Source organism: Oncorhynchus clarkii, chromosome 30, assembly GCF_045791955.1.
Source record: "Oncorhynchus clarkii lewisi isolate Uvic-CL-2024 chromosome 30, UVic_Ocla_1.0, whole genome shotgun sequence".
Classification (NCBI taxonomy): Eukaryota; Metazoa; Chordata; class Actinopteri; order Salmoniformes; family Salmonidae; genus Oncorhynchus; species Oncorhynchus clarkii.
The window spans coordinates 14,381,018-14,407,443 of NC_092176.1; the positions used below are offsets into that span (position 1 = coordinate 14,381,018).

A 26,426-nucleotide genomic window follows, 5' to 3' on the forward strand; every position below is an offset into this window, starting at 1 on the left:
GGCTCTCTGCTAATTCTGAAGGTATGATCAATTTTATCAGCACCACCAACACGGTGAATGGGAAAATGGATTCAAAGAGAACTCCCTCTGCTGGCTACTTGCTGAACTTGCAATTCTAAAGGAGGGCTATGATTGGTTAATGGCTTATAGTGTCCATTTTTAGGTACCACAGAGTCCACTCTGGAAATTTGACATGTTTGTAGAGTAAGATATATATTTTTTTAAATAAGCAAAAACCAAAAAGGTTAGCTGAGATATTAATATTTTTTATGAATGTGAAAATGTGAATTTCAGAATCCAGACATACTTCCTTTTTGAGAGAACACTAAGGAGTATATGAACACCTATATGTTACTGTATCATGTACGGTTCACAGATCAGTGTCTTACTGAAAGAATGTATAGTTCTAAAAAGGGCCTACTATTGCAAAAGTCACCATGAATTGCACAAAAATTGCGTGTGATACAAATGTAAAAAGTTAAACATCTTTCCTCCCAGTTAAGTTCCTATGTAACAATTGCCAGAACATAGTCAAAGCAATGGCACAGTGGTCATGCCAGCGTCCATTGAACTGATCCATTATGTTCACAATGTGTATTAAGTGGTGACATTATGGCCTCCTCAGTGCAAAGGCACAATCGTAGATCACCAGTAACTGACATAATAGCAGTTGATTACATCTTCAAGTAACATTTCTAAAGTGGAATAAATGTATGATGCTCCAATAAACAGGATAGGTAAGTAGGAATAATAAGACATTTGGCATAAACAGACAAGGGACAGTGTTGGTTGTATGTGGCAGTAGAGCTGCGGGTCTGTTAGTGGCCCAGCCAGGGGTGTTAGTGAAGCTCTTTCACTGCGGGCTGGGACTCCCTGTCAGTGTGCTGCCTGCTGTGCTGGGAGGTGATCTACACTAGATCCAGTCCCCTTCTTCCCTCGCTTCTCCTGAAAGAGGCCAGGGGCTCAATAGGGGGAGAGAAAGCTGGCCCTTGGCCCCCAGAGGATCCCCAGCAGAATGGCGCGTGATGGATCATCCTGTGCCCCAATCGGGCTAGATAAGCATCTGGGGAGGAAAACACAAACATTCCCAGAACCCCCTTCTCTTCCTAAACCCACCATGGAGTAAAATAAAATAAACTAGCCGTCCTGAGCCTGGCTGACACAACACAGGCTGGCTGTAACCTGATCCCCAGGCCCACACTCTGCCAGAACTCTTTAAATAAAGTTTTACCACACTACTTAATTGCTCCAGATGTTTTAATACTTGGAGAGCTGTGCGGAGGAAAGCACTATGGCGGGGGGGGGGGGGGGAATAGTAAAAAAAAAAAAGAAACATCCATAAAAAAAAACATTGCGTTTGTTGAGGGAAGGGGAGGGGGGGTTTGATTTATTTTTCTAGGTAGCAGAGCTTACTCTCTCAATCATTCACTGGACCTCACCACGCTCGCTCTCTTCTCTGCTGCCACCCACCACAGCCCATCCCTCGCATTCACAATAAATTAATAAATTATAGATAGATAGAAATAAATAAGCGTTGTTGTACAATTAAAAAGGTCAAATGCAGTGCAAACAGTCAGTAATAATCTAATGAATGTAGGGGTTATGAAGACATACCTAGGCTAAATATAAGCCTTCAACAACCATTAACCTGCTTCTTGCAATAATCACTGATCTGGCTTTGAAGTCGGTCTATGAAAATAACCTTTTTTTTTAATAAAAAAAGAAATGACCAGAACCATGCCTAATGCACATTCACTAATAATGACTAACTTGTTGTAGCAGGTATTAGGCTAGAGAGAATTAACCCAGGTCTCATGAACAATCTCTCAAGCACAAGTCCACGTTAGTGAGCAGCCAGCTTTAGATTTCCAGTTGAACCAACTTGGATCTATTTGCTAGCTAACAAAGTATAACAGTTGAGTTGTTATGAACACACCCTTCAGTCCTTCAACTTATTCAACAGCATGCTAGAATATCCACTTTGTTCAAATGTTGAAATCAAGGGGCCTACCTCGTTTCTCAGAACGAGAATGAGTTGCCAATTCCTTGTATAACCGTTTTATGCTTATTGCACAATTATAAAACAGACAGGACAGCTAGTATAACAGTCTTTGGCTAAAATTATATCAGCAGTCCTTGAATGTGTGCGACAAACTGAGCATTAATTTCCCAGAATCCGTGTTCATTGATACGGTCGTTTTAGTAGTTTCTGCTTTGTGCGCAATTTGAGTAGTTGAACCATAAAGGGTTGGTTAGATAAAGGTTCACTTCTCCTCTACTACAGTAAAACAATGTCTCAATGTGTTTCGGTGTCCATAGGACCCATTCTGTTGGACCAAACCTCAAATGCAAATAGCGAGTTGAAACCGCTTGTCAGAGAGGAAAAAGTGATCTCTCCTCTTTGTTATTGTGAGCGACAGGGGCTCGGTGTGTGTAGAGGAAGAGGCAAAGCGAGAGGTTTCACTCTCACTAAAAATCCATCCAAAATAAGCCCAACGCGTTTTTATGGGCTTATTTTGGACCTAAGCTTGTCACCTGCCTTCCTGCCTTTGGGACAACGAATCCCATTATTAGGGAGGAGACATGTGCATGTCGTCATAATATACAAATCTCTGGTGTAAATGGGAAGGTGCACACAGCACAGAAGGTGCAAAGGAGACGAGACCTAAAAGACAACATGAGAAGAAGCGGACATAAACGCTCATAATAAAAAAAGAAAATACATTCTTGAGATAGAGGCATTTGGAATATTGGGCAAAAACTAAATAGAATGAATCAAATTAATTTGATATATCACCCAGCCCTACTCTTTCCCCTCCCACAGCGGGCCATGTCATGGGTTGCAGGTGGCCTAGATTTAAGAAGAAGCGTGTTGAGTGCCAGCCAGAGAAGAGAAGTGAGATGGGTAGGGAAGGCTGGAGATATCGGCACGCTTGCGTAGAGTGGATGGTCTAGGGTGGTGGGGGTTGGGTGGTTGAGCGAGGCCTGTGACTAATTCTATAAAACATGATGTGGCAGGCAGCCAAGAGGGAGACGGCGAGGAAGGGATACGAGTGGTTAAACAGTCACAAAACCTCCGCCATAATCCTCCTCTCCCCCGGGGGGAGCTGTTATTTATGGCTTGTGTATTTATTTTTTTTACCTACATTTCTCCTAAAAAAAGGAAGAGAGGAGAAAGTTAAAGGAGAAGAGAAAGCAACTGCCATGAAGCAGAGCACTGTGGCAGGCTGAGTGAGCCCTAACTACAGTAGTAGCTTAGTACAACAATTACAGCAATATAACCATGTCTGGGCTCAAGGCTTTACTGTGTGAAAACCCACTGAAGACAGGCAATGAGAGGGATAATGGATTTAACCACAGATGGGAGCATTTTCAGGGAGACTGCTGGAACTGTCAGAGAACAAGCTGACAGTAAACACACAGTGTAGGCCACGCACTGTCAAAGAAACATTCAGGCGCAATGAGAAATAATGACACGGATAGACACTTAGGTCATCCTTAGAAGATAAAGTATATAGATCCTGTCTCAGCCTCCAGTATTTATGCTGCAATAGTTTGTGCCGGGGGGCTAGGGTCAGTCTGTTATATCTGGAGTATTTCTCCTGTCTTATCCAGTGTCCTGTGTGAATTTAAGTATGCTCCCTCTAATTCTCTCTCTCTTTTCTCTCCTTCTCCTCTCTCTCTTATATCGGGGGACCTCAGGATTACCTTAGCCCCATGCCTCAGGACTAGCTAACCTGATGACTCCTTGCTGTCCCCAGTCCACCTGGTCGTGCTGCTGCTCCAGTTTCAACTGTTCTGCCTGTGGCTATGGAACCCTGACCCTGACCTGCTGTTTTCGACTCTCTCTCTCTACCGCACCTGCTGTCTCTAACTCTGAATGATCGGTTATGAAAAGCCAACTGAAATGTACTCTTGAGGTGCTGACCTGTTGCACCCTCGACAACCACTGTGATTATTATTATCTGACCCTGCTGTTCATCTGTGAAAGTTTGAACATCTTTGCCATGTTCTGTTATAATCTCCACCCAGCACCCCTCAGAGCCTGGTTCCCAGCACCCCTCAGAGCCTGGTTCTCTAGGTTCCTTCCTAGATTCTGGCCTTTTTAGGGAGTTTTTCCTAGCCACAGTGTTTCTACATCTGCATTGCTTGCCGTTAGGGGGTTTTAGGCTGTGTTTCTGTACAGCACTGTGACATCGGCTGATGTAAGAAGGGCTTTTTAAATACATTTGATTGATTGATTGATTGATTTACCTGATTGCACTTGGTACCAAATCTAAAACCATTATCTAAACACAGTCTCATAAATTACAAACAGACAAGCACCAAACAAACCGTAGTGAGCAGGACCTATAACCCATGGTTGTACGGTACCTGTACCTGTTTCTTGCGTAGCTTGCAGATCTGTTGCTCCACCATTGTAATCTCCCGGTCCACACGATCCATGTTCTGGATGAGCTCCTCCTTGGAGAAGCGAGCGGGCACCAGGTCCAGATCAGGGTCCATCTGGGCCGGGCTGACGGGGGAGATTGGCTCCAGCTTCCCCATGGAGCTGCCCCGGTCCTGGAGGGAGATAAGAGGTGACATAGAGTAGTGGTTCCCAAACTAGGGGGCGGGTGCGAGGGGTTCAAGAGTAAGTTTAAAGCCGGACTGAAAAAGTCAAAAAAAAAGGAACTCAGTCCGGCTTTAAACTTACTCTTGAAAGGTGTAATAGTAGAATACAAAAGGTGCATTTTCAAAATTGGGTAGTGCATCATCAGTTCCTCTTGTCATGTTAGTCATTGCATAACTTAGAGAGCCATGTATAACTTGTCAGAAATGTCCAGATCAACTAGCCCATGTCAGCTAACGTTTTTAATTCATAAATTTTTTTTGTCACTCAAATATCACATGAACACACAGACATGGAAACATTTATAGAATTTCAAGAAAATTTGCTTTGAAACTACAACATGTTCTTTGCACCGATGACAAAATGTGTAGAATTGCAGGAAATAAACCTTAAACTTGCTGAATTTTCTTCACCAATAAGAGGAGTCTGAACAGTCTGTCATGAGCAGTGCTTGTTCCCACAGAATTCCGTATGTGATGTTCCCCGATCCTGGAAAGGGGGCCCCGAAGGGACAAGGTTTGGGAACCCCTGACAGAGGACGTTAACTCATCAGTTTATAGGTGTTTCACAATACTAACACTGCTTACTTAGTCCATTATGCAAATGATCTGGTTGCTTGGCAAACAGAACACAAAGTATACAGTTATAAGGTGAACTTCTAGAAAGGCCTGAACACAGATGGATGCAAATAGATGGATCTATTCCTATGTTTAGATTGCAGCCATCGATTAGACAGCAACGCTAAACTGGCCCAGCCAAATTCTGTAACTGGTTTAGAGGCAACAATGACATGCTGCATCTCTGTCTCGGTCTTTCTCTCTCCCTCTCCCCTCTGTGTGTGGTCTGTGATATGGTTTACTCCGATAGACATGTGATCTAAACACCCTGGTTACATCTCCTTTGGGAAGGCAGCGGCACGCTGTGATAATGAAGTCCTCTGGGTAATAAAAGCTTGTGTCAGTGTCTCGGTTACTAACGAATATTAAATCAGACAACAACCAGGTATATTCTAAGAACACGGAACCTGGCTCTGTGAGGATTTTTGGTTTGATTTGATGGATGAAATACACAGTTCCAAGGACTTTCCCGGGGGGGGGATCCCTTCTGTACATAGAACTGAATGGATGGCATGAGTTGTACCTTGGATCCAGAGATACCCACTTAGCTGCATAGTCTGGTGCAGGGATCATCAACTAGATTCAGCCACTGGCCATTTTATCTAGAGCGTATGGTCAGGGGGCCGGAACATAATTACAAATAATTTGAAGACTGCAAATTGACCGCAAGAAGCCCAAACCGATATATTATTTACCTAAAAAAGAATTAACAAAAAATCCAGCCTTGTTTACTATCATACATATCTAAATGACCAAAAGTATGCGGACATCTGCACGTCAAACATCTTTGATTTTACACTGCTGCTACTCGCTGTTTATGATCTATGCAGTCACTTTACCCCTACCTACTTGTCCAAATTGCCTTGACTAACCTGTAACCCCGCACATCGACTTTGTACCGGTACCCCCTGTACATAGCCAGTTATTTTATTGTGTTACTTTATATTATTTTTTACTTTAGTTTATTTAGTAAATATTGTCTTAACTCTATTTCTTGAACTGCATTGTTGGTTAAGGAATTGAAAGTAAGCATTTCACGGTAGGGCTGCTGTATTCGGAGCATGTGACAAATAAATGGAGTTGGTCTCCCTTTGCTGATGTAACAGCCTATTCCTATTCTGGAAAGGCTTTCCACTAGATGTTGGAACATTGCTGCGGGGACATGCTTCCATTCAGCCACAAGAGCATTAGTGAGGTCAGGCACTGATGGTGGGCGATTAGGCCTGACTTGCAGTCAGCGTTCCGATTGATCCCAAAAGGTGTTCGATGGGGTTGAGGTCAGGGCTATGTGCAGGCAAGTCAAGTTCTTCCACACTGATGTCAACAAACCATTTCTGTAAGGACCTCACTTTGTTCACGTTGGCATTGTCATGCTGAAACTGGAAAGGACCTTCCCCAAACTGTTGGCAGAAAGTTGAAATCAGAGAGACGTCTAGAATGTCACTGTATTCTGTAGCATTACGATTTCCCTTCACTGGAACTAAGGGGTCTTACCCAAACTATGAAAAACAGCCCCAGACCATTATTCCTCCACCAAACTTTACAGTTGCCACTGTTCTCCTGGCATCTGCCAAACTCAGATTCCGTCCGTTGGACTGCCAGATGGTGAACTATGATTCATCACCCTAGAATAGGCATTTTCACTGCTCTAGAGTCCAATGGCGGCGAGGTTAACGCCATTCCAGCCGACGCTTTGCATTGCGCATGGTGATCTTAGGCTTGTGTGCGGCTGCTCGGCCATGGAAACCCATTTTATGAAGCTCCCGGCGAACAGTTCTTGAGCTGACGTTGCTTCCAGAGGCAGTTTGGAACTCAGTAGTGAGTGTTGCAAACGAGGACAGACGATTTTTACATGCTACGCACTTCAGCGGTCCCGTTCTGTGAGCAAGTGTGGCCTACCACTTCACGGCTAAGCAGTTGCTCCTAGACATTTCCCCTTCACAATACCTGCACTTACAGTTGACCAGGGCAGCTCAAGCAGGGCAGAAATTGGACAAACTGGCTTCTTGGAAATGTGGTATCCTATGACGGTGCCACGGTAAGTCACTGAGCTCTTCAGTAAGGACATTCTACTGCCAATGTTTGTCTATGTAGATTGCATGGATGTGTGCTCGATTTTATACACCTGTCAGAAACGGGTGTGGCTGAAATAGCCGAATCCATTAATTTGAAGGGATGTCCACATACTTTTGTATATGTATAGTGTATATCCCTCTAGTATGCATTTGAAATAGATTTCCAAAAAATGTAAATCACTTGGAACTGATTTTCTTTCTTTCTTTATGTTTTACTTGGTGGGTCAAATAAAATAACCCGCGATCCAAATTCATCACACGGGCCACCAGTTGGGGAACCCCAGTGGTCTCATTATTGCTGATGCATGTCTGCAGGAGGGTTTTGCTTTGTGCTTGGTCAGCTTACATGCTGTACTTCTCTGAGAAAGAACATTGTCAGCAGGCGAGGTGCGCCCTGTCTCAATTTCAACTAACTTACACATACTGTACTGTATACAATAGGGACAGGCAAAGAGGACTATAGTCCATAATTGTTCAGTGTAGCTTGTCATTTTACAAGCATGGACTAGGTATTTGACAGTTATAGAACTGTACATCCTAATCTCAGCCAAGGATGAGAGAAGCAACACTCCAAAGGTTATTCATGTTACACACATGGGAAGCTTTGCTGAAAAGAACTATATAGCATCCTAAACCAACAACTCCCAATAAGCCACTGATCCCCCAATTGTAAACCCCCGCCAACACACCGTGAGTATGTGTGTGGGGGAGACAGCAAGAAAATAGAAGTGTCAGTGAGTGGGAACCATGTTTCCTCCTGCGTAAGGTATGTGTGTTTGATCCCGCTTCGGGTTTAGTTTGGTGTTATTTTTAAACTGCTAAAATGAGCATTACAACACTAATCTGGAGGAAGCAGGCAGGCTAAGTCTAGCTGGTCTCTAGACCTACTCTAGCTGAAATGTCACCGGGAGGAAAGGGGTTGAACGGACTAGCTGGGCCTGAAATGGCGAGGCTCCAGGCTGATATTCATACACTTCCATTACATGAGACGCACACAATCCTACCAGTGCCTTTTTTTGGCTGCTAAGCGTCTCCCTTTCTAATCATAGATGTGGCGTGCTGCTACAACCCCTTGTTATAGATGAAAGGGGCAAACTGCAGTTCAAACAATAAGGATGTGGTCACTAGCTTGTACCGAGGCGGTCTCAGATCCATCACTCTGAGAAATGATGTAAAAACTGGCCGAGATGAAAGAAGAGATAGCCTAGCCTAAATATTGTGTGATTGTGTGTTTGTACTTTGAAGGAAAATCCTTGATATAATGTCTATAGAAAAGGCAATGTAGGAGGATGACATTATAGTCCTACTTCAATAAACTGAAATGTCATATATAATGTTAGGTACAAGGTAAGACCTTCAGAACAACGGTCTGAAAAGATACAAGTTTCAGCTCTGCAACCTCCTATACCAGAGTTAACTCAAGGACTTTGAGTTTGTGAGAGACATTGAGGTGTTTGGTCAGGAGGGGTTTCAGAGGGCTATCTATCAAAAAGAGGGTTAGTTCTCCTGGGCATTCAAGTGTCGAGACCCACACCATGTCTAGGACCTACATCATGACTGTCCTCTGTTCTTGTGAAGAGCAACACGTCTCCATACACTGCTAGCAGACAAAGTGTGAAAATAAGTGACCCCGATGTTAAAGCCTGTTCCCACTGCAGATCATATACCCTGGCTAATACCACTCAAACTCAACCAACTTTAACTTTTGACTGTGTGTACATGTACAGTCGTGGCCAAGAGTTTTGAGAATGACACAAATATTAATTTTCGCAAAGTCTGCTGCCTTGTATGATGGCAATTTGCATATACTCCAGAATGTTATGAAGAGTGATCAGATGAATTGCAATTAATTGCAAAGTCCCTCTTTGCCATGCAAATGAACTGAATCCCCAAAAAACATTTCCACTGCATTTCAGACCTTCCACAAAAGGACCAGCTGACATCGTGTTAGTGATTCTCTCGTTAACACAGGTGTGAGTGTTGACGAGGACAAGGCTGGAGATCACTCTGTCATGCTGATAACAGACTGGAAGCTTCAAAATGAGGGTGGCGCTTGGAATCATTGTTCTTCCTCTGTCAACCATGGTTACCTGCAAGGAAACACATGAAGTCATCATTGCTTTGCACAAAAAGGACTTCACAGCCAAGGATTTTGCTGCCAGTAAGATTGCACCTAAATCAACCATTTATCAGATCATCAAGAACTTCAAGGAGAGCGGTTCAATTGTTGTGAAGAAAGCTTCAGGGCGCCCAAGAAAGTCCACCAAGCGCCAGGACCGTCTCCTAAAGTTGATTCAGCTGCGGGATCGGGGCACCATCAGCACAGAGCTTGCTCAGGAATGGCAGCAGGCAGGTGTGAGTGCATCTGCACACACAGTTAGGTGAAGATTTTTGGAGGATGGCCTGGTGTCAAGAAGGGCAGAAAAGGAGCCACTTCTCTCCAGGAAAAACATCAGGGACAGACTGATATTTTGCAAAAGGTACAGGGATTGGACTGCTGAGGACTGGGGTAAAGTCATTTTCTCTGATGAATCCCTTATCCGATTATTTGGCATCCGGAAAAAAGCTTGTCCGGAGAAGACAAGGTGAGTGCTACCATCAGTCCTTTGTCATGCCAACATTAAAGCATCTTGAGACCATTCATGTGTGGGGTTGCTTCTCAGCCAAGGGAGTGGGCTCACTCACTGCCTAAGAACACAGCCATGAATAAAGAATGGTACCAACACAACCCCCGAGAGCAACTTCTCCCAACCATCCAGGAACAGTTTGGTGACGAACAATGCCTTTTCCAGCATGATGGAGCACCTTGTTATAAGGCAAAAGTGATAACTAAGTGGCTCAGGGAACAAAACATCGATATTTTGGGTCCATGGCCAGGAAACTCCCCATACCATAATCCCATTGAGAACTTGTGGTCAATCCTCAAAAGGCGGGTGGACAAACAAAAACCCACAAATTCTGACAAACTCCAAGCATTGATTATGCAAGAATGGGCTGCAATTAGTCAGGATGTGGCCCAGAAGTTAATTGACAGCATGCCAGGGCGTATTGCAGAGGTCTTGAAAAAGAAGGGTCAACACTGCAAATATTGACTCTTTGCATCAACTTCATGTAATTGTCAATAAAAGCCTTAGACACTTCAGTATTTCATAGTAACATCTGACAAAAATATCTAAAGACACTAAAGCAACAACCTTTGTGAAAATTAATATTTGTGTAATTCTCAAAACTTTTGGCCACGACTGTACACACACAGTACATGTGCAATGAATGCATGCCTGCTGAGTGAGCACAGGCTTTGATAGAGCGTGTGCTGTATGTGCAGTGTGTCAGCGAACATACACTGAGTGTATGAAACATTAGGAACACCTGCTCTTTCCATGACAGACTGACCAGGTGAAAGCTATGATTGCTTATTAAAATCACTTCAAAATCAGTGTAGATGAAGGGGAGGAGACAGGTTAAAGGAGGACATTTAAGCCTTGAGACATGGATTGTGTATTTGTGCCATTCAAAGGGTGAATGGGCAAGACAAAATATTTAAGTGCACTTGAACGGGTAGGTGCCAGGCGCACTGGTTTGTGTGTCAAGAAGGGCAATGCTGCTACATTTTTCAGGCTCAACAGTTTCCTGTGTGTATCATGAATGGCCCGCCATCCAAAGGACATCCAGGCAACTTGACAACTGTGGGAAGCATTGGAGTCAACATGGGCCAAAATCTCTGTGGAATGCTTGAGACCTTGTAGTCCATGCCCCAACAAATTGAGGGCAAAAGGAGGTGCAACTCAATATTAGGAAGGTGTTCCTAATGTTTTGTACAGTCAGTGTATGTGCGACAATTGAAAGGAGCAGAGAAAACATCCTGTTGTTTTCATGTTAGCAGGTGTTCATGAGATCACATGATTTAGTCTTGTTAAAAACAGAAAGAGGTGCACAACTCCTCTTAGCCTAAGTTACATTCTGAAGTAGGATTAATTTTGTGTCAATGGCAATGCTCGAACCCACAGAAACAAGAGACCCTTAAATTTACTCACAGCAAGTGCCACTTGTGAAGCCTGACCTTCCCTGACCATAAAAACAGTCTATGCCAAAAACTAATCAGTACAGATTCAGAGCTGCCAGTAATGACTGACAATACACAACCGACCAGCAAACAGGAGAATGTGGGGGAAAGGTGTCCAGGGAAGGGGGCAGCACGCACGCACACACACAGGCATGTGACTATGACATCCAAGCTGGCAGTCTGGCATAGACATGAAAGGTATTTTGGTTTCCACAACAGCATAAATATCTCTGTCAGACTGACAGGTCAGCCCTCATGTTAGCGCAGTGTGGGCAGAGTGTGGCACGCATGGAAATTTAGTGAAGTTACAGATTGGAGGTGTGAAGTAGAGGCCTTCATTGGTCCAAAAAGGTGGAACCTTTCCGAAATTGACCTGGGGCTTTTACACCCGGACCCGATATGAATAAATAAAAACATTGACAGACACCCATTCCGAACGGACCCGAGGACAACTACATTTGTTCCGTATATGCCTGGTCGGATCCAGACCCAGTACGATCAGTGGGGGAAGCAGCAGAAAATGCTATTTTTAAGCTACTTAATTAAATCGGAGCTGATAAAGCGCAAGGGAGAGGAGGTGCCACTCTAGCAGGGGCCATGCGTGCTGTGCGTGTAGGCTACCTTGACTGAGCGAGTGACACGGGGCGCAAGCAGGGAGGTAGAGACGAGACAGCAGCCAACCAAACCGACTCGCACTATGGGCAGACTAATAGCGCCCATAGCTAGGTTATTTATCATCCAATATGATTACGTAGTAGAACCTGTCTTGAGTGCATCAAATTGGGAGAAGCTAGTTAAGCTAGCTAGCTAGCCAGCCTAATTGTGGCTGCATGCGCTTTCTTGTCCTACACAACTCCGTTCAGAATATGAAGTAGCATCCTACCTGTAGGCTCTTGTTCGTTGTAGTCCATCTTTCTCCTTTAACTTTTTATTCCGTTATTTTAATTCCCATTGGGATTAGATACCTCCTAATAGAGGCTCTATGACTGTAGCCTATTGCCACATTGATGACTTTTGATTAGCCAACAACAACAAGCTACACACGCCACTCGCAGCATAAATTCCACAATCCCTCTCTCTCTACTGCAGCAGTCGCGTTCGAGACCCATGACAATCATATCTGATCTGACGCAGACCCGTGAAACTATTTAGAATTCTGGATTCGTACCCGCTCGGGATTTCGGGTACAGGTGGATCCTTGAAGACCTCTAGTGTGAAGAATGACCTTCCAGCCCCCAGACAGTAGCCCTCCCCCTCCAAACTCCACCCCCCACAAAAAGATAACAAACCTACATATGTTTTAATAAGATCATCTTTGAGAACTAACAGCCACCAAAAAAAAAAAATAATAAAAAAAAAAAAAAAGACTAGACAGTCAAGGAGAATCTAAATTCAAAACATGTTATGGCATGGGGCCCCAATTGATTTTATGTGAGAGTCACTCAGAAGACTGACTTTTCGCTCTCAGGCCCATGACAAAATCTCAGAAGACTGACTTTAAAACTGCAGCCAAGAGGAGGACCTCTAAAGCCATTGTGATGAGATGGGATGAAATGACGAGTCATACATGTGCATCACATCAGACTGGAGGTCGACTGATTATGATTTTTCAACGCCGATACCGATTATTGGAGGACAAAATAAGCCGATGCCGATTAATCGGCCAAATTTTTTAAATGTATTTGTAATAAATGACAATTAAAACAATACTGAATGAACACTTATTTTAACTTAATATAACACATCAATAATGCAAAAACAAAGTGTTGGAGAAGAAAGTAAAAGTGCAATATGTGCCATGTAAGAAAGCTAACGTTTAAGTTCCTTGCTCAGAACATGAGAACATATGAAAGCTGGTGGTACCTTTTAACATGAGTCTTCAATATTCCCAGGTAAGAAGTTTTAGGTTGTAGTTATAGGAATTATAGGACTATTTCTCTCTATACCATTTGTATTTCATTAACCTTTGACTATTGGATGTTCTTATAGGCACTTTAGTATTGCCAGTGTAACAGTATAGCTTCCTTCCCTCTCCTCGCTCCTACCTGGGCTCCAACCAGGAACACATCGACAACAGCCACCCTCGAAGCAGCATTACCCATGCAGAGCAAGGGGAACAACTACTCCAAGTCTCAGAGCGAGTGAAGTTTGAAACGCTATTAGAGCGCACCCCGCTAACTAGCTAGCCATTTCACATCACATCGTTACACCAGCCTAATCTCGGGAGTTGATAGGCTTGAATTCATAAACACCAGAGCGGCTGGAAAAACGCACGAACCACCGCTCAGTCAGACTGCTCTATCAAATCATAGACGTAATTATAACATAATAACACACAGAAATACGAGCCTTTGGTCATTAATATGGTCGAATCCGGAAACTATCATCTCGAAAACAAAACATTATTTTTTCAGTGAAATATGGAACCGTTCCATATTTTATCTAACGGGTGGCATCCATCAGTCTAAATATTCCTGTTACATTGCACAACCTTCAATGTTATGTCATAATTACGTAAAATTCTGGCGAATTAGTTCACAATGAGCCAGGCAGCCCAAACTGTTGCATATACCCTGACTCTGCGTGCAATGAACGCAAGAGAAGTGACACAATTTCACCTGGTTAATATTGCCTGCTAACCTGGATTTATTTTAGCTAAATATGCAGGTTTAAAAAGATTTACTTCTGTGTATTGATTTTAAGAAAGGCATTGATGTTTATGGTTAGGTACACGTTGGAACAACGACAGTCCTTTTTCGCGAAAGCGCACTGCATCGATTATATGCAACGCAGGACACGCTAGATAAACTAGTAATATCATCAACCATGTGTAGTTATAACTAGTGATTATGATTGATTAAGTTTCATGCTAGCTAGCAACTTAGTTTGGCTTCTTACTGCATTCGCGTAACAGGCGGGCTCCTCTCCTCGTGATGCAGGTGGTTAGAGCGTTGGACTAGTTAACTGTAAGGTTGCAAGATTGAATCCCTGAGCTGACAAGGTAAAAATGTGTCGTTCTGCCCCTGAACAAGGCAGCTAGTTCCTAGGCTGTCAATGAAAATTAGAATGTGTTCTCAACTGACTTTCCTAGTAAAAGGTGTAAAAAAATAAATAATAATAATTTAAAATCGGCTAAATTGGTGTCCAAAATTAATGATTTCCGATTGTTATGAAAACTTGAAATCGGCCCTAATTAAATCGGCCATTCCGATTAATCGGTCGACCTCTACATCAGACACACGCAATCCTACCAGTGCCTTGTTTGGCTGCTAAGCGTCTCTCCCCCACCCCCGCTAACTTTGCCAACGCTGCTGAAAATAAATCCTTTGGGCAACACCGCACGCACACAATCATGTACGCTGCTGCTACTCTGTTTATCATATATCCTGATGCCTAGTCACCTTACCCCTATAGATATCTACCTCCATCACTCCAGTATCCCTGCACATTGTAAATATGGTACTGGAACTGACCCTGTATATAGCTTCTTACTTTTTCAAAATTCTTGTGTTTTTGTTCTACCTTGGGTTTGGAGCTGGCAAGAAAGGCATTTCACTATACTTGTCAGCTTGAATACCTCATCCCTATTCTGTTCTCCAAGGGCTATGGCTGATCACCAAGCAGAGGCTTAGACAGCAGGCGGCCTTCCCTCCATCTAATCTACCTCTCATTGAGGAGAGAAAACAAGACTCATTGTGCTGGGTCTGTCACGCTGTTGTGGAACTACACCTGTGGATCTGCCCGGACTCCATTACATATCAAGACACAGCAGTGGTGGGAGTCTGTGATTGACTCAGCCTGAATTTAAAAACAGGTAAAAAAAAATTGTGCGGCACTGGTCTTAACACAATACCCCATAATGTCAAAGAGGAATGCTGTTCGAAATGATTACAAAATAATAAAAAATGAAAAGCTGAAATGTCTTGAGTCAATAAATATTCAATCCCTTTATTATGGCAAGCCTAAATAAGTTCAGGAGTAGACATTTGCTTAACAACTCACACAATAAGTTGCATGGACTCACTCTGTGTGCAATAGTGTTTAACATGATTTCTTAATGACTACTTCCTCTCAGTACCCCACATACAATACATTTTTATTTATTTAACCTTTATTTACACGGAGTCACAATGAGATAAATATAGAAATCTCTTTTACAAGAGAGCCCTGAACACATTACAATAAAAACAGATATTAAAACATACACGTGAATAAAACAATATAATACAGCAGACAATTAACAAAATAAAAATGTACCAAAAGCAATCGCATTCAACTACATAGAGGTCCTCAATCAATCATTTAAACTGCCTGAGTGACACCAGTACATCTAACTGCAGTGAACTGTACAGATTGTTCCACAAATTAGGGGCAAAAAAAATTCAACACAGATTTTCCTAAATCGGTGGAGACTGAAGGGATCTATCTAGTGTTATCCATTCCTGTGAACGGGTTTGGTAACTTATGATTCTTATCTTAATTAATGAAGTTACATATGAAGGGAGTTTCTGTAAGATTGCTTTGTAAATAAATCAAAGAGAATGCAGCTCTCTTCTTACAGACAGAGGTCCATCCCACATTTTTATACAGACGACAATGATGGGTCCTAAAATTGTCCCCTGTGATGAAACGTATTGCAGAATGGTAGACTGTGTCCAAGGGTTTTAAAACAGAGGTTGTGCCGCGTGTATGTAAACAATACCACCAAAATCCAATACAGTGAGAAGCGTTGCTTGAACAATCTTTCTCCTATTTTTAATATTAAGGCACTAAGGCATTTCGATATTTAAAAAAAAATTGCAATTAACTTTGTCCTGAATACAGTGTGTTATGTTTGGGGCAAATCCAATACAACACATTACTGATGATCACTATTCATATTTCAAGCATAGTGATGACTGCATCATGTTATGCGTATGCTTGTAATCGTTAGGACTGGGGAGTTTTTCAGGATAAAAACAATGTAACTGAGTGGAGATAAGGCAAAATCCAAAAGGAAAACCTAGTTCAGTCTGCTTTCCACCAGATACACCTTACAGCAGGACAATAACTTAAAATATAAGGCCAAATCTACACTGGAGTTGCTAACAAAGAAGACAGTGAATGTTCCTGATTGGCCGAGTCACTGTTTGGACTTAAATCCGCTTCTAAATCTATGGCAAGACCTGAAAATGGTTGTCTAGCAATGATCAACAACCAATTTGACAGAGCCTGACGAATTTTGAAAATTAAAAAAAAATATATATGGGCAAATATTATACAATCCAGGTGTGGAAAGCTCTTAGAGACTTACCCAGAAAGACTCACAGCTGTAATCGCTGCTAAAGGTGATTCTAACATGTATTGACTAAGGGGGTTGAACGCTTACCTAATCAAGATTAAAAAAAACACCTTTTTTTTTTATTTTTACAAACGTTAGAATTGGTCTTCCACTTTGAAATGACAGAGTATTGTGTGTATATCATTGGCAAAAAAAATTCAATTAAATCAATTTTAATCCCACTTTGTAACAAAACAAAATGTGGAAAAAGTCAAGGGGTGTGAATACTTTCCGAAGGCACTGTATATGCCTGCTAGACAGGCTGCTGCTATTATATAGTCTCGTCTGCTCTCCCTTATCCTGTCCCTCTGTCTCTTACTCCTCCCTTTCCCGTTTCCCCTTCATCTGTGCCTCTCTCTGTATTTGCCCTTTGCCTCTGTTCCCCATCCCCCGCTCTCCTCTCGTTTTGCTCATTCTTTCCATACAGTGGTTGAATCTGACAACACTTATATAATGGCTTCACAGCCCTCAGCACTGAGGAATTACTAGCGTTCCTGAATATTTCCCAGCTAGCTTAGAGAATCTGTGTGTGTTTTGCAGTCTCCTTTATTGGCATATCTATTTATCATTCCTTGGCTGGCTGCCTCCCGTAGCAGTTTGAAGTGCTCTGTACCATGTCAGGAACATCTCACTAGACTAGCAGTATCTCTGCTCTTCGCTGTGATGCTGCTGTTTTCATCTTCCTCTGCTATGGTGCTTAATCCTGAGAGAGGCCCATCAAATCTAGGTCAGCAGCTCCATTATTTATTAATTGTTTGTTTCACAGCTAGCTCATATTCCCCACATATTCCCTACTCAGAATCCCCCTCCCTATCCTCCTCCCAGTCCCAGCTCAATGTGGTGTCTAATAATACCCTGGCTGCCCCAGGGGAAGATGCTGCCACTCAGCAGGATCTCACACAGCACAGTAGAGGGTGTGAGAGATGTCCTTGTCCTTGCTGCTGTCCCAACAGGCAGGTCAGGCCAGGGATGACTAACACCGGGGAGAGCTAGGGCTGTTACGGTGACCGTATTACTGCCACACCGGTGGTCACAAGTCATCATCGCAGTCAAATTCCACATGACCATTTAGTCACGCTAATTATGCATCTCCAAGCTCTGCTGCTGCTGATGGTCATTAGTAGCCTACCTAACTTGATAACTGCCTGGTACTCAGCCCTCTGTTGTCCCTCTAATCACTCTGACATCAATTCAAATGTTTTCGATAATCAAATCAAACACTTCATGAAAGCGCATGAGCTCATGTTGAGCAACATTTCAATAGGCTATGCAATTGTGTGAGAAAACAGAGTTTTGATGGCTTCTATTAAAAATAGGATCCCATCAGCTTTCTATAGGCTAGGCCTACTAGGCATTATCCCTTGTGCATGATGCATTATCCCTTGTGAATGATGCATTATCCCTTGTGAATGATGCATTATCCCTTGTGAATGATGCATTATAACTTGTGAATGATGCCCAGTGTGTGCAGTAAGGAACGAAACATGTTTTTTTTGTGCAACTTTTTAAATCATAGTTGCACACCTCATGCAGACTAGCCCATAGGCATAACCGTGTTGATAAGGTTAGAACCAGCACACATATAAAGTGGGCAAATAACGTGGCCAAAAGAATTAAGCACATTAATCTGCTTTACAACCGGTGTAGAGCCTAGTTGGCATACACCACCGGTCAAAAGTTTTAGAACACCGACTCATTCAAGGGTTTTTCTTTACTTTTACTATTTACTATGAAACACCACATATGGAATCATGTAGTGACTTAGTGCCATATAGCCACCCTTTGCCTTAGTGACAGCTTCGCACAGAATTGGCATTCTCTCAACCAGTTTCATGAGGTCGTCACCTGGAATGCATTTCAATTAACAGGTGTGCCTTGTTAAAAAGTTAATTTGTGGAATTTCATTCCTTCTTAATGCGTTTGAGCCAATCAGTTGTGTTGTAAAAATGCCCGGACCTCAACCAAATTTAGATGGTTTGGGATGAGTTTGACCGCAGAATGAAGGAAAAGCAAGTGTTCAGAACTTGTTGTGGGAACTGCTTGTGGGATATCCATGTGGGAACTCTTTCAAGAACTGTTGGAAAAGCATTCCAGGTGAAGCTGGTTGAGAGAATGCCAAGAGTGTGCAAAGCTTCCATCATGGCAAAGGGTGGCTATTTGAAGAATCTCAAATACAGAATATATTTTGATTTGTTAAACACTTTTTGATTCCATGATGTGTTATTTCATAGTTTTGATATTTTATTCTACAATATAGAAAATTGTTTTAAAAAATAAAGAAAACCCTTGAATGAGTCGGTGTTCTAAAACGTTTGACCGGTAGTGTACATAGGTGACGCTTGAGTTTCAAGTTTGGGGAAGATAATTTACCATAAAGTATCACATGCATAACTGCATTTGCGATCACATTTGAGAACAGCATTTTCCTCTAATTGATTGTATTTTGGAACATTTGCCGTGTGTGCATTGCTGCGCTTATTATGTGAAGAAATAGCCTAATAGTTCATCAACATTTTAAGCTAAAACGTTCTGATCTGTTGCATCAGCCTCATTGCTATTAAATGTTTGTGGTTGTATTAATTTGGGATCTATCGCATCCAACAACTGTCCCAGCGTATGTTTGGAATATTTATTTAATGCACAGAAGAACAAGTTGACCAAAAGAATGGGTCAACTTTTGTACTATGGGGAATAGTAGAATAACATCGGCTAGTGCTCTTTGTTAGGACTACTCATCTTGTTGGCTGATGAAAGGTATGCTAAATGTAGACAGTTCTTCTAACATCTTCAACGTGGACTCGGGATTTGATGTGTCCCCGATGTGTGTCCGTCTTCACTTCTAGCCTACTTCTTAGCTTTGAGAAGGACCTGATCATGTGATGGGCATTAGCTAATACAAATTGAGATATCTGAGAGAGCCATGTGAGCGAGAGGTGCTTCGGAGTATGGCAGCCTGGGGAAGGGAATTTTAATTATTATATTAATCCGAAGAGCACAACAGCCACTTTGGTCGCAAAATGCATAGATGTTTTAGGGGGCATTACAGCCACACAAGGGGGTTGTCAACTGGAAATTCAAGGCCTGGTGAAAATATTATCAAGTGCTTATCAAATTGTGAATGAGAGACTGATGAAGTGTGTGCAGCCTCCACAAGAAACAACTCAGAGCCTTTCATGCAACTTAAAAAAAAAAAAAACATTATTAGTCTCATCATGCAGCCTTAGAATGTATTAAACATCAAAACATATAGCCCAACATTTGTATCTCAACTAAAGTTGCAGAAATAACTTATAAATAGCATATATAAATAGCATATAGGAGGACCTGTTTCTTTGTTAAGCGCTCAACACAGAATAGCCGCATGTGCGCACTTTCCTGGCAATCGTTTGGAAAAAAATTCCTTTCTATTCAGCTATGTTCAATTGTATTCTTCATACTATAAAATATATGTTTTTAAATAGTGCCATGGAATTCTAAGCAAATATTGTCTGCTAAATGAGCTGGTGTAGCCCCCAGCCATATGGCATAGCCAGATCAGGGCCTAACATAAGGACAACTCAGAGTATGCTATTCTATTATTCTGAAATAGACTACATTTTAATTCATATCATGTTCCTTTAGACCTGTCTAAAGTAAATAATAGTTTTATTGTGTAGGCTATATTACATGGATTTATTAGACTTTTAAAATGGTGATGTTCCAAAGGTCTGCATCAGTGGACTGTAGGCTGTGCGTGGAAGCCAGGAGTTGCTAAAAATGTGTTTATGTTCATTAACGGTCAGTTACCGTGACACCGGCAGTTATTTGCTTGACAATCAACGCCACAGCCCTAGGTAGAGCAGGATAGTTTCCCCAATGAGGCAAAGCTCATTCTCTTGCCCCTTATTCAGAAATGGACTAAATTGATTAGAAATTAAACATCCTCTGGAATAGATTAGCAAAATGGCCAAAATTACTATTCTGCTAACATTTGACGTGTAGAAGACACCAACAGGACATAGCTAGCTAAACAGCAACAGTAACTGTGGGTGTAACACCATAGCACTCTGGGAACAATCTTGGTTACTAACAACTCCCACCGACGCCAGATGGTAGAGTATGAGTGGGAACAATCATTTCTTCAGTGCTTTTTCAGAATCACCTTCCAGGTGCCATGACTTGTTGATGAGCAGAGAAACAGTACTAGCAGAGTGTCATCCAATGTGTTGATGACAGGTGAAAGGAGACCAGAGCAGTGAGCAGCACAACCTTCCCCCGAGCCTCTGACCTAGAAAACAGAACCTGTAGAAAGCAACACACACTGACTGTGCCAGCCCTATTCATGGGACACATTCTCAGAGCTAGCTAACATTCTGTGTCTGCTGCCACTTACCGTAAAACTTTAATTAAACGCAGTCTCAAATAGCAGCTTGTCCCTTTTAATAGCCAGGAATCGGCACACATTTCAGCAAATAATTGCCGGTTTCAAACAAAATGCGGGATCTAAATGAATTTTTATGAGTGAACTTCAGTGAGTACCAGAAAGATTGAGCAAAAGAAGAAAAGGGAGAACAACATCATTTCCATTGAGGAGACTTTTTGCGCAAAATCAGGGATGTATGATAGGCAGCCTTTGCAAGTCTCATTTGCGATGGATTTGTTATTATAATGTTTATACTGGTCACAAACGGTGTGGTAGTCTTTTCAACATCTTACAGAGCAAAAGCTTCCTGCATTAAGGAAATAGATACCTGGACCAAACAGAAGGAGGTCTCTAAAAAGCGGCGGTTGTGTTCCGTGACTGAAGCAAATAAATACCTGCGCTATTCATTTAAGACACAGTAGTCACCAGTGCAGCTAAAGCAGAGCACAGTTGTTGTGCAGTAGGTCCGGACCTCTAAAAGTGAAAGGCAATCTGTATTACTTATGACTGGCTCACCTCCATCAAGGAACTGATCCCTTGCTGAAGAGGAAATATTCATTACCATTAGCTGCTATGTTATACATTTACACTGTTAAACCTATGCTTTTGGAGGGTTTCTGTGACCCAGCAGGCACATAGAAAAATATATTCAAGCCAGTACCCAGCCATTCCTGGGAGAGAAAACAACAGCACAGCTACTTCCCACATCACTGCTTGTTTACTCTGGGCATTTAGTAGCTATAAATAACCACAGAGTGTCAAATGACTCACCACACCATGCTAAATAACCACTTAACCTCAGCCAGCCAGGCGAAATGTCAGCACAGTTAAGAGAAAGCTGTCCTATCCAAATCAGCACTTTAAACCAAACGAATCAAAGTAGGAGTACATTTCCTAAGTAATCAACACTGACCTTTGACATGTCCTCTGCCCCTCCCAGAGGAAGTTGTGGGCGGTGGGCTGAGTGCCTCATGAGAGACTCCGCCCCCATGTCCAGCCGAGGACGCTTCATCTCAGCATATTCCACCTCTGATAGGCTGTTGGGATCGGGCAGGTATATGTGCTCATAGCGGATATGTTGCTCCTGACCTCTGTAGGGACAAAGAGAAAGACAGGTAAACAACTAACATCTGTAAGTACTGACACAAACTGGCACCATAATAGTTGTGAGCTGATGTAATAAAATAACCACTGGATATTCAGAACTGTATATTTGTTAAATCAATTCACACAGATCAAATTCAATGTTGCGGGGCATGAAATAAAAGCCCTCTATTTAGGGCTGGGCGATACAGCCAAAATATCATATATTTTTCAAATTTGACAATATTTTATGCTTTGATTAATAAAAGTTCAACAATTGCATTATGAGTAGTGCGTGACCCTAGGGTGGCAACACATATCTGAACTATTTCAATGGGTTTTTCACCATTTTGATTATTTTATACTGTTCAATTCAACTTCAACCTAAAATAATTTCCTGCATTTCCATCAATTTCTGCATTTCCTGCACTCATTTGAGATCATTTCCACACTGCCACGATATGGGCAAAAATACTAGGCCCTATTTTTAACCAAATGTTGCAATTGTGATTTAGATCAAAACACTTGTGACCTTTTAGAATCATGGAAATAGAATGTTTATTATAATTCTAGTTAGAATATAAATAATAGTGGGCACTTTGAACACAGTGTTTGACATGACAACGAATGAAAATGCAGTGGACGAGTTATTGTGACAGGGTAGAAACCAAAGTGATGTTCAGTGTTCCCTAGCGGACCCTATAGTCTTTGGCTACATTAAATCTTTATTCATGTAGCCAACATGTTCATGCTTCGCCTATTCCTCTTGATTTAGAAGATACTGTTGCACAAACAACATGCTGATTTAGGCCTCCACCAGCACTGGTATCAGGCTGTATTAGCTAGCTACGTTAGCTCTGACTCAGTACTTTTATTAACTAGTTAGCTAGCCATCTAACTATCCATTAGCATTAGTAGCTAACATGATTTAGCTTAACTTGCTAAGAAAAAAAAAACTAGCTGTTTGCAGATGTAACAAACACAAAATAATATTGTCATTATAGAACGCTTGTGGATTTAAATGAAGATCAAAGTGGAAACAACATTGTTGCATGTGCTGCATTGACCATGCAGACTGAACGAAAGTGTCTCGTGGTCAAGAAACAACAAATGTGCTCCTTGAGTGACAGGGGGTGGGACTCGGTCTGTGTGGAAAGCGGCATGGAAAGAGAGAGAGAGAGAGCGGAGAGGGATGACTCAAGTAAAGGTGTAAACTATAAAAATGGGCGTTACAAACGGCGTATCACATTTAACAAACCAAACATTCAAATACCATTATAGAAAGTAAAAACCCAAACCGGTCCATGCATCAATACCGGTACATAGTAAAATACGATTTACTGCCCAATACTTTCCCCTATTAACAAAATAATGTTCCATTGTGTATTATATGACGTATTACAGTAATATGGAGTTATTCACGGTCATTGTGTATTATGACGTATTACAGTAATATGGAGTTATTCACGGTCATTGTGTATTATATGACGTATTACAGTAATATGGAGTTATTCACGGTCATTGTGTATTATATGACGTATTACAGTAATATGGAGTTATTCACGGTCATTGTGTATTATATGACGTATTACAGTAATATGGAGTTATTCACGGTCATTGTGTATTATATGACGTATTACAGTAATATGGAGTTATTCACGGTCATTGTGCTGAATTTATTTTTTATTTTTAGGAAGAGCGATTCTAGACGTCATCGTCTTGAGTGATTGCCAATATCCATTCCTAAGAGCTCCTCCACCCCCTCCGTACAATGGTAGAAGTGCTTTATCACTTGAGAACACCACTCTGCTACATGAAAAAGTGTCAATCCATGAAACACTCAAAGCAGATAATGGTCCTGGGGGAGACAAGGGATTTGACAACATGACCATAATGATGAACTTCTCCATTTGTACGGCCCACACGGTGAGCGGGCTAAACAAAGGAAACGACCAGGCCTATCCTATCCCACTCACCGCGTGACCCACTTACGGCAGCATACAGGCCTTGCCTATTTCTGGTCCCTTCTGTACATATGCCTAGGTTTACACAACTGATGCATTCCATGTCTGCACACAACCCCAGGGCGATTAGCTAAATGTTTGTGGTCCTACTGACCTAAAATATTACTTGTGTCTGTACAGTATGACCAGATAAGCTAAAAGGCTCAGTTGGTAGAGCATGGCACTTGCAACGCCAGGGTTGTGGGTTCGATTCCCACGGGGGACCAGTACGAACAAATATGAAAATGTACTGTATGAACTCACCAAGGCGCTCTGGATAAGAGCGTCGGCTAAATTACTCAAATGTAAAAATGCAAATATAAAAACCCATGACTTAAACAGAAGGAGCAGCATAGTTAGTTATTAGACAGGAATGCTGAGGCAGATCAAACAGACACCAAAAATGAGTTCTGTAACCCACCTTCCGACTGCCACTACTAATACACTACACTAAAACACAGCATAAAGCCTAGTTGCTCTTCTATCTTTTTGAATTGTCAAGTGGTCACTACTCACTAGGGCCACACACACAGACACCCAAAACCATGACTGACCTTTCCTGCGGCCCTTTCCCTGCAACATCCCTGTACTGTAGCTCCGAACCAGAACAGAGCTGGGAGGCCTGGAATGCTAACAATTAGATGGCTAAAATCATGGGTGGAAGGGAGAAGAGGGGAGCAGAGCTGCAATACAATAGGTCATGATCTGCTGTACGTGTGGTTTTAGACTCACAGTACATTCAAACTCAGGGAATTCAAACAAGCAAAAAACGTTAAAAATAAGGGTCTGGAAAAGCAGGCTGTGTCCTTCAATGTTCAGTGAAATGAAAGGCTTTGAATATTCAGTTCACTACTAATCTCGTTCCCAGACACTTCCACCCGAACGAAGAGTCTGGTGGACCATCGAGTCAAACTTGGGCTTCGTTAGCCAATAGAGAAAGACCGGGAGAAACTCCTGGCGCAAAGGCTTAGGGTTTATTCACCTTAATCTACCAACCATTCATCTCCCACAACACCTTCCCCCTTACCCCCCTGTAAACTAGCACACCACAACACCTTCCCCCTTACCCCCCTGTAAACTAGCACACCACAACACCTTCCCCCTTACCCCCCCTGTAAACTAGCACACCACAAACACAGAGCCCGGACTTGGTAATGGTGCTCTGTTCCAGATTAGGCCATGATTTTCTAAAAACCTGCCCTTGAGACATTCTTAGGTAGATGCTGGAATGTCAGTGACAAGACTGGCAATGTCAAAATGGAAGTGGCTTCTTAGGGGTGGGAAACAACTGGGAAACACAACCACAATTGCCAGTGCAGAGCCACAAAGGACTACTGTGTGGTTCATTTTAGTGCCAGTGAGCAGAAAGCGTTGTCTTGCAGGGTGCCACTGGTACTATAATAATTTAGCCAGGATCTGCTATATTCTCCCCAATGACGAGACCGCAGGAATGTAGCAGTTACATATTACACAATCCTGAATCTGCATGTGAAAGGTGTCATGGGGTGGCCTGGACTGAGAAATGACAGAAGTCCTGGTGTATACTTGCTTAAAGGGATAGTTCACCCAAATTACAAAATGACACATTGGTTGCCTTATACTGTAAGCAGTCTATGGACAAGGTATGAAGGGAATCCATGCTTTGGGTTGGTTTCCCTGGCACTGCTTCCCCATTCAAGTCATGGGACTGCTATTATTCATGTTTTTTTCAACTCATGTTCAAATCATCGATAAGTGACTTTGTTGAGCTTTATACAGTACATTTTTTGTTACTTTCGGATGATTTGGTCATGACACGCGAAAAATGCTAATAGCATGACTTGAATGAGATTTGGGAAATGCCCCTAAAATTACCATACCTTGTCCATAGACTGCTTACAGGGAAAACAACATGCAATTTGGGTGAACCATCCCTTTAAAAAGTGATGCAAAAAAAATAGGTGGCAAAAAATGTAAATCCAGATGGTGTGTTAAAGCCCCTCCCCCTCACTCCCCTTTTAGATACACACCCCTCTGATTGCCAGAGGCTTGGCACTTACATAATCACATCATCAAGCTCTGTATGCTATTTTATATTCCTCCCTTTTCCCTCTCCCTCTCTCCAAGCTTATGCATGAGCGTGCAACATAATCTGATCCCTGGGGAGGATTTGACAGGAGTAAAAGGGGGTAGAGGGGTGAGGGACATCAGGGAGGAGGCGCTGCGCAGCGCTGTGATACAATACAACAACGTCTCCATTAGTCTCTCACTG

General features: G+C 42.2%; 1 protein-coding gene across 13 annotated transcripts in view; it reads right to left on the reverse strand.

Moving 5' to 3' along the window:
- The window catches only part of LOC139390129 (nuclear receptor corepressor 2-like), a 129,834-nt gene that overhangs the window by 66,940 nt on the left and 36,468 nt on the right, over window positions 1–26,426 (reverse strand). For 8 of the 13 annotated variants that reach the window (XM_071137310.1, XM_071137304.1, XM_071137299.1 and 5 more), the window contains exons 4-5: window positions 22,003–22,180; window positions 4,375–4,563 (exon numbers count right to left, since the gene is read on the reverse strand). In XM_071137310.1, coding sequence (XP_070993411.1) covers window positions 4,375–4,563; window positions 22,003–22,180 — 367 coding nt within the window. The remainder of the gene's footprint in view (window positions 1–4,374; window positions 4,564–22,002; window positions 22,181–26,426) is intronic. The other 5 variants (XM_071137306.1, XM_071137309.1, XM_071137302.1 and 2 more) reach the window with 1 other exon arrangement.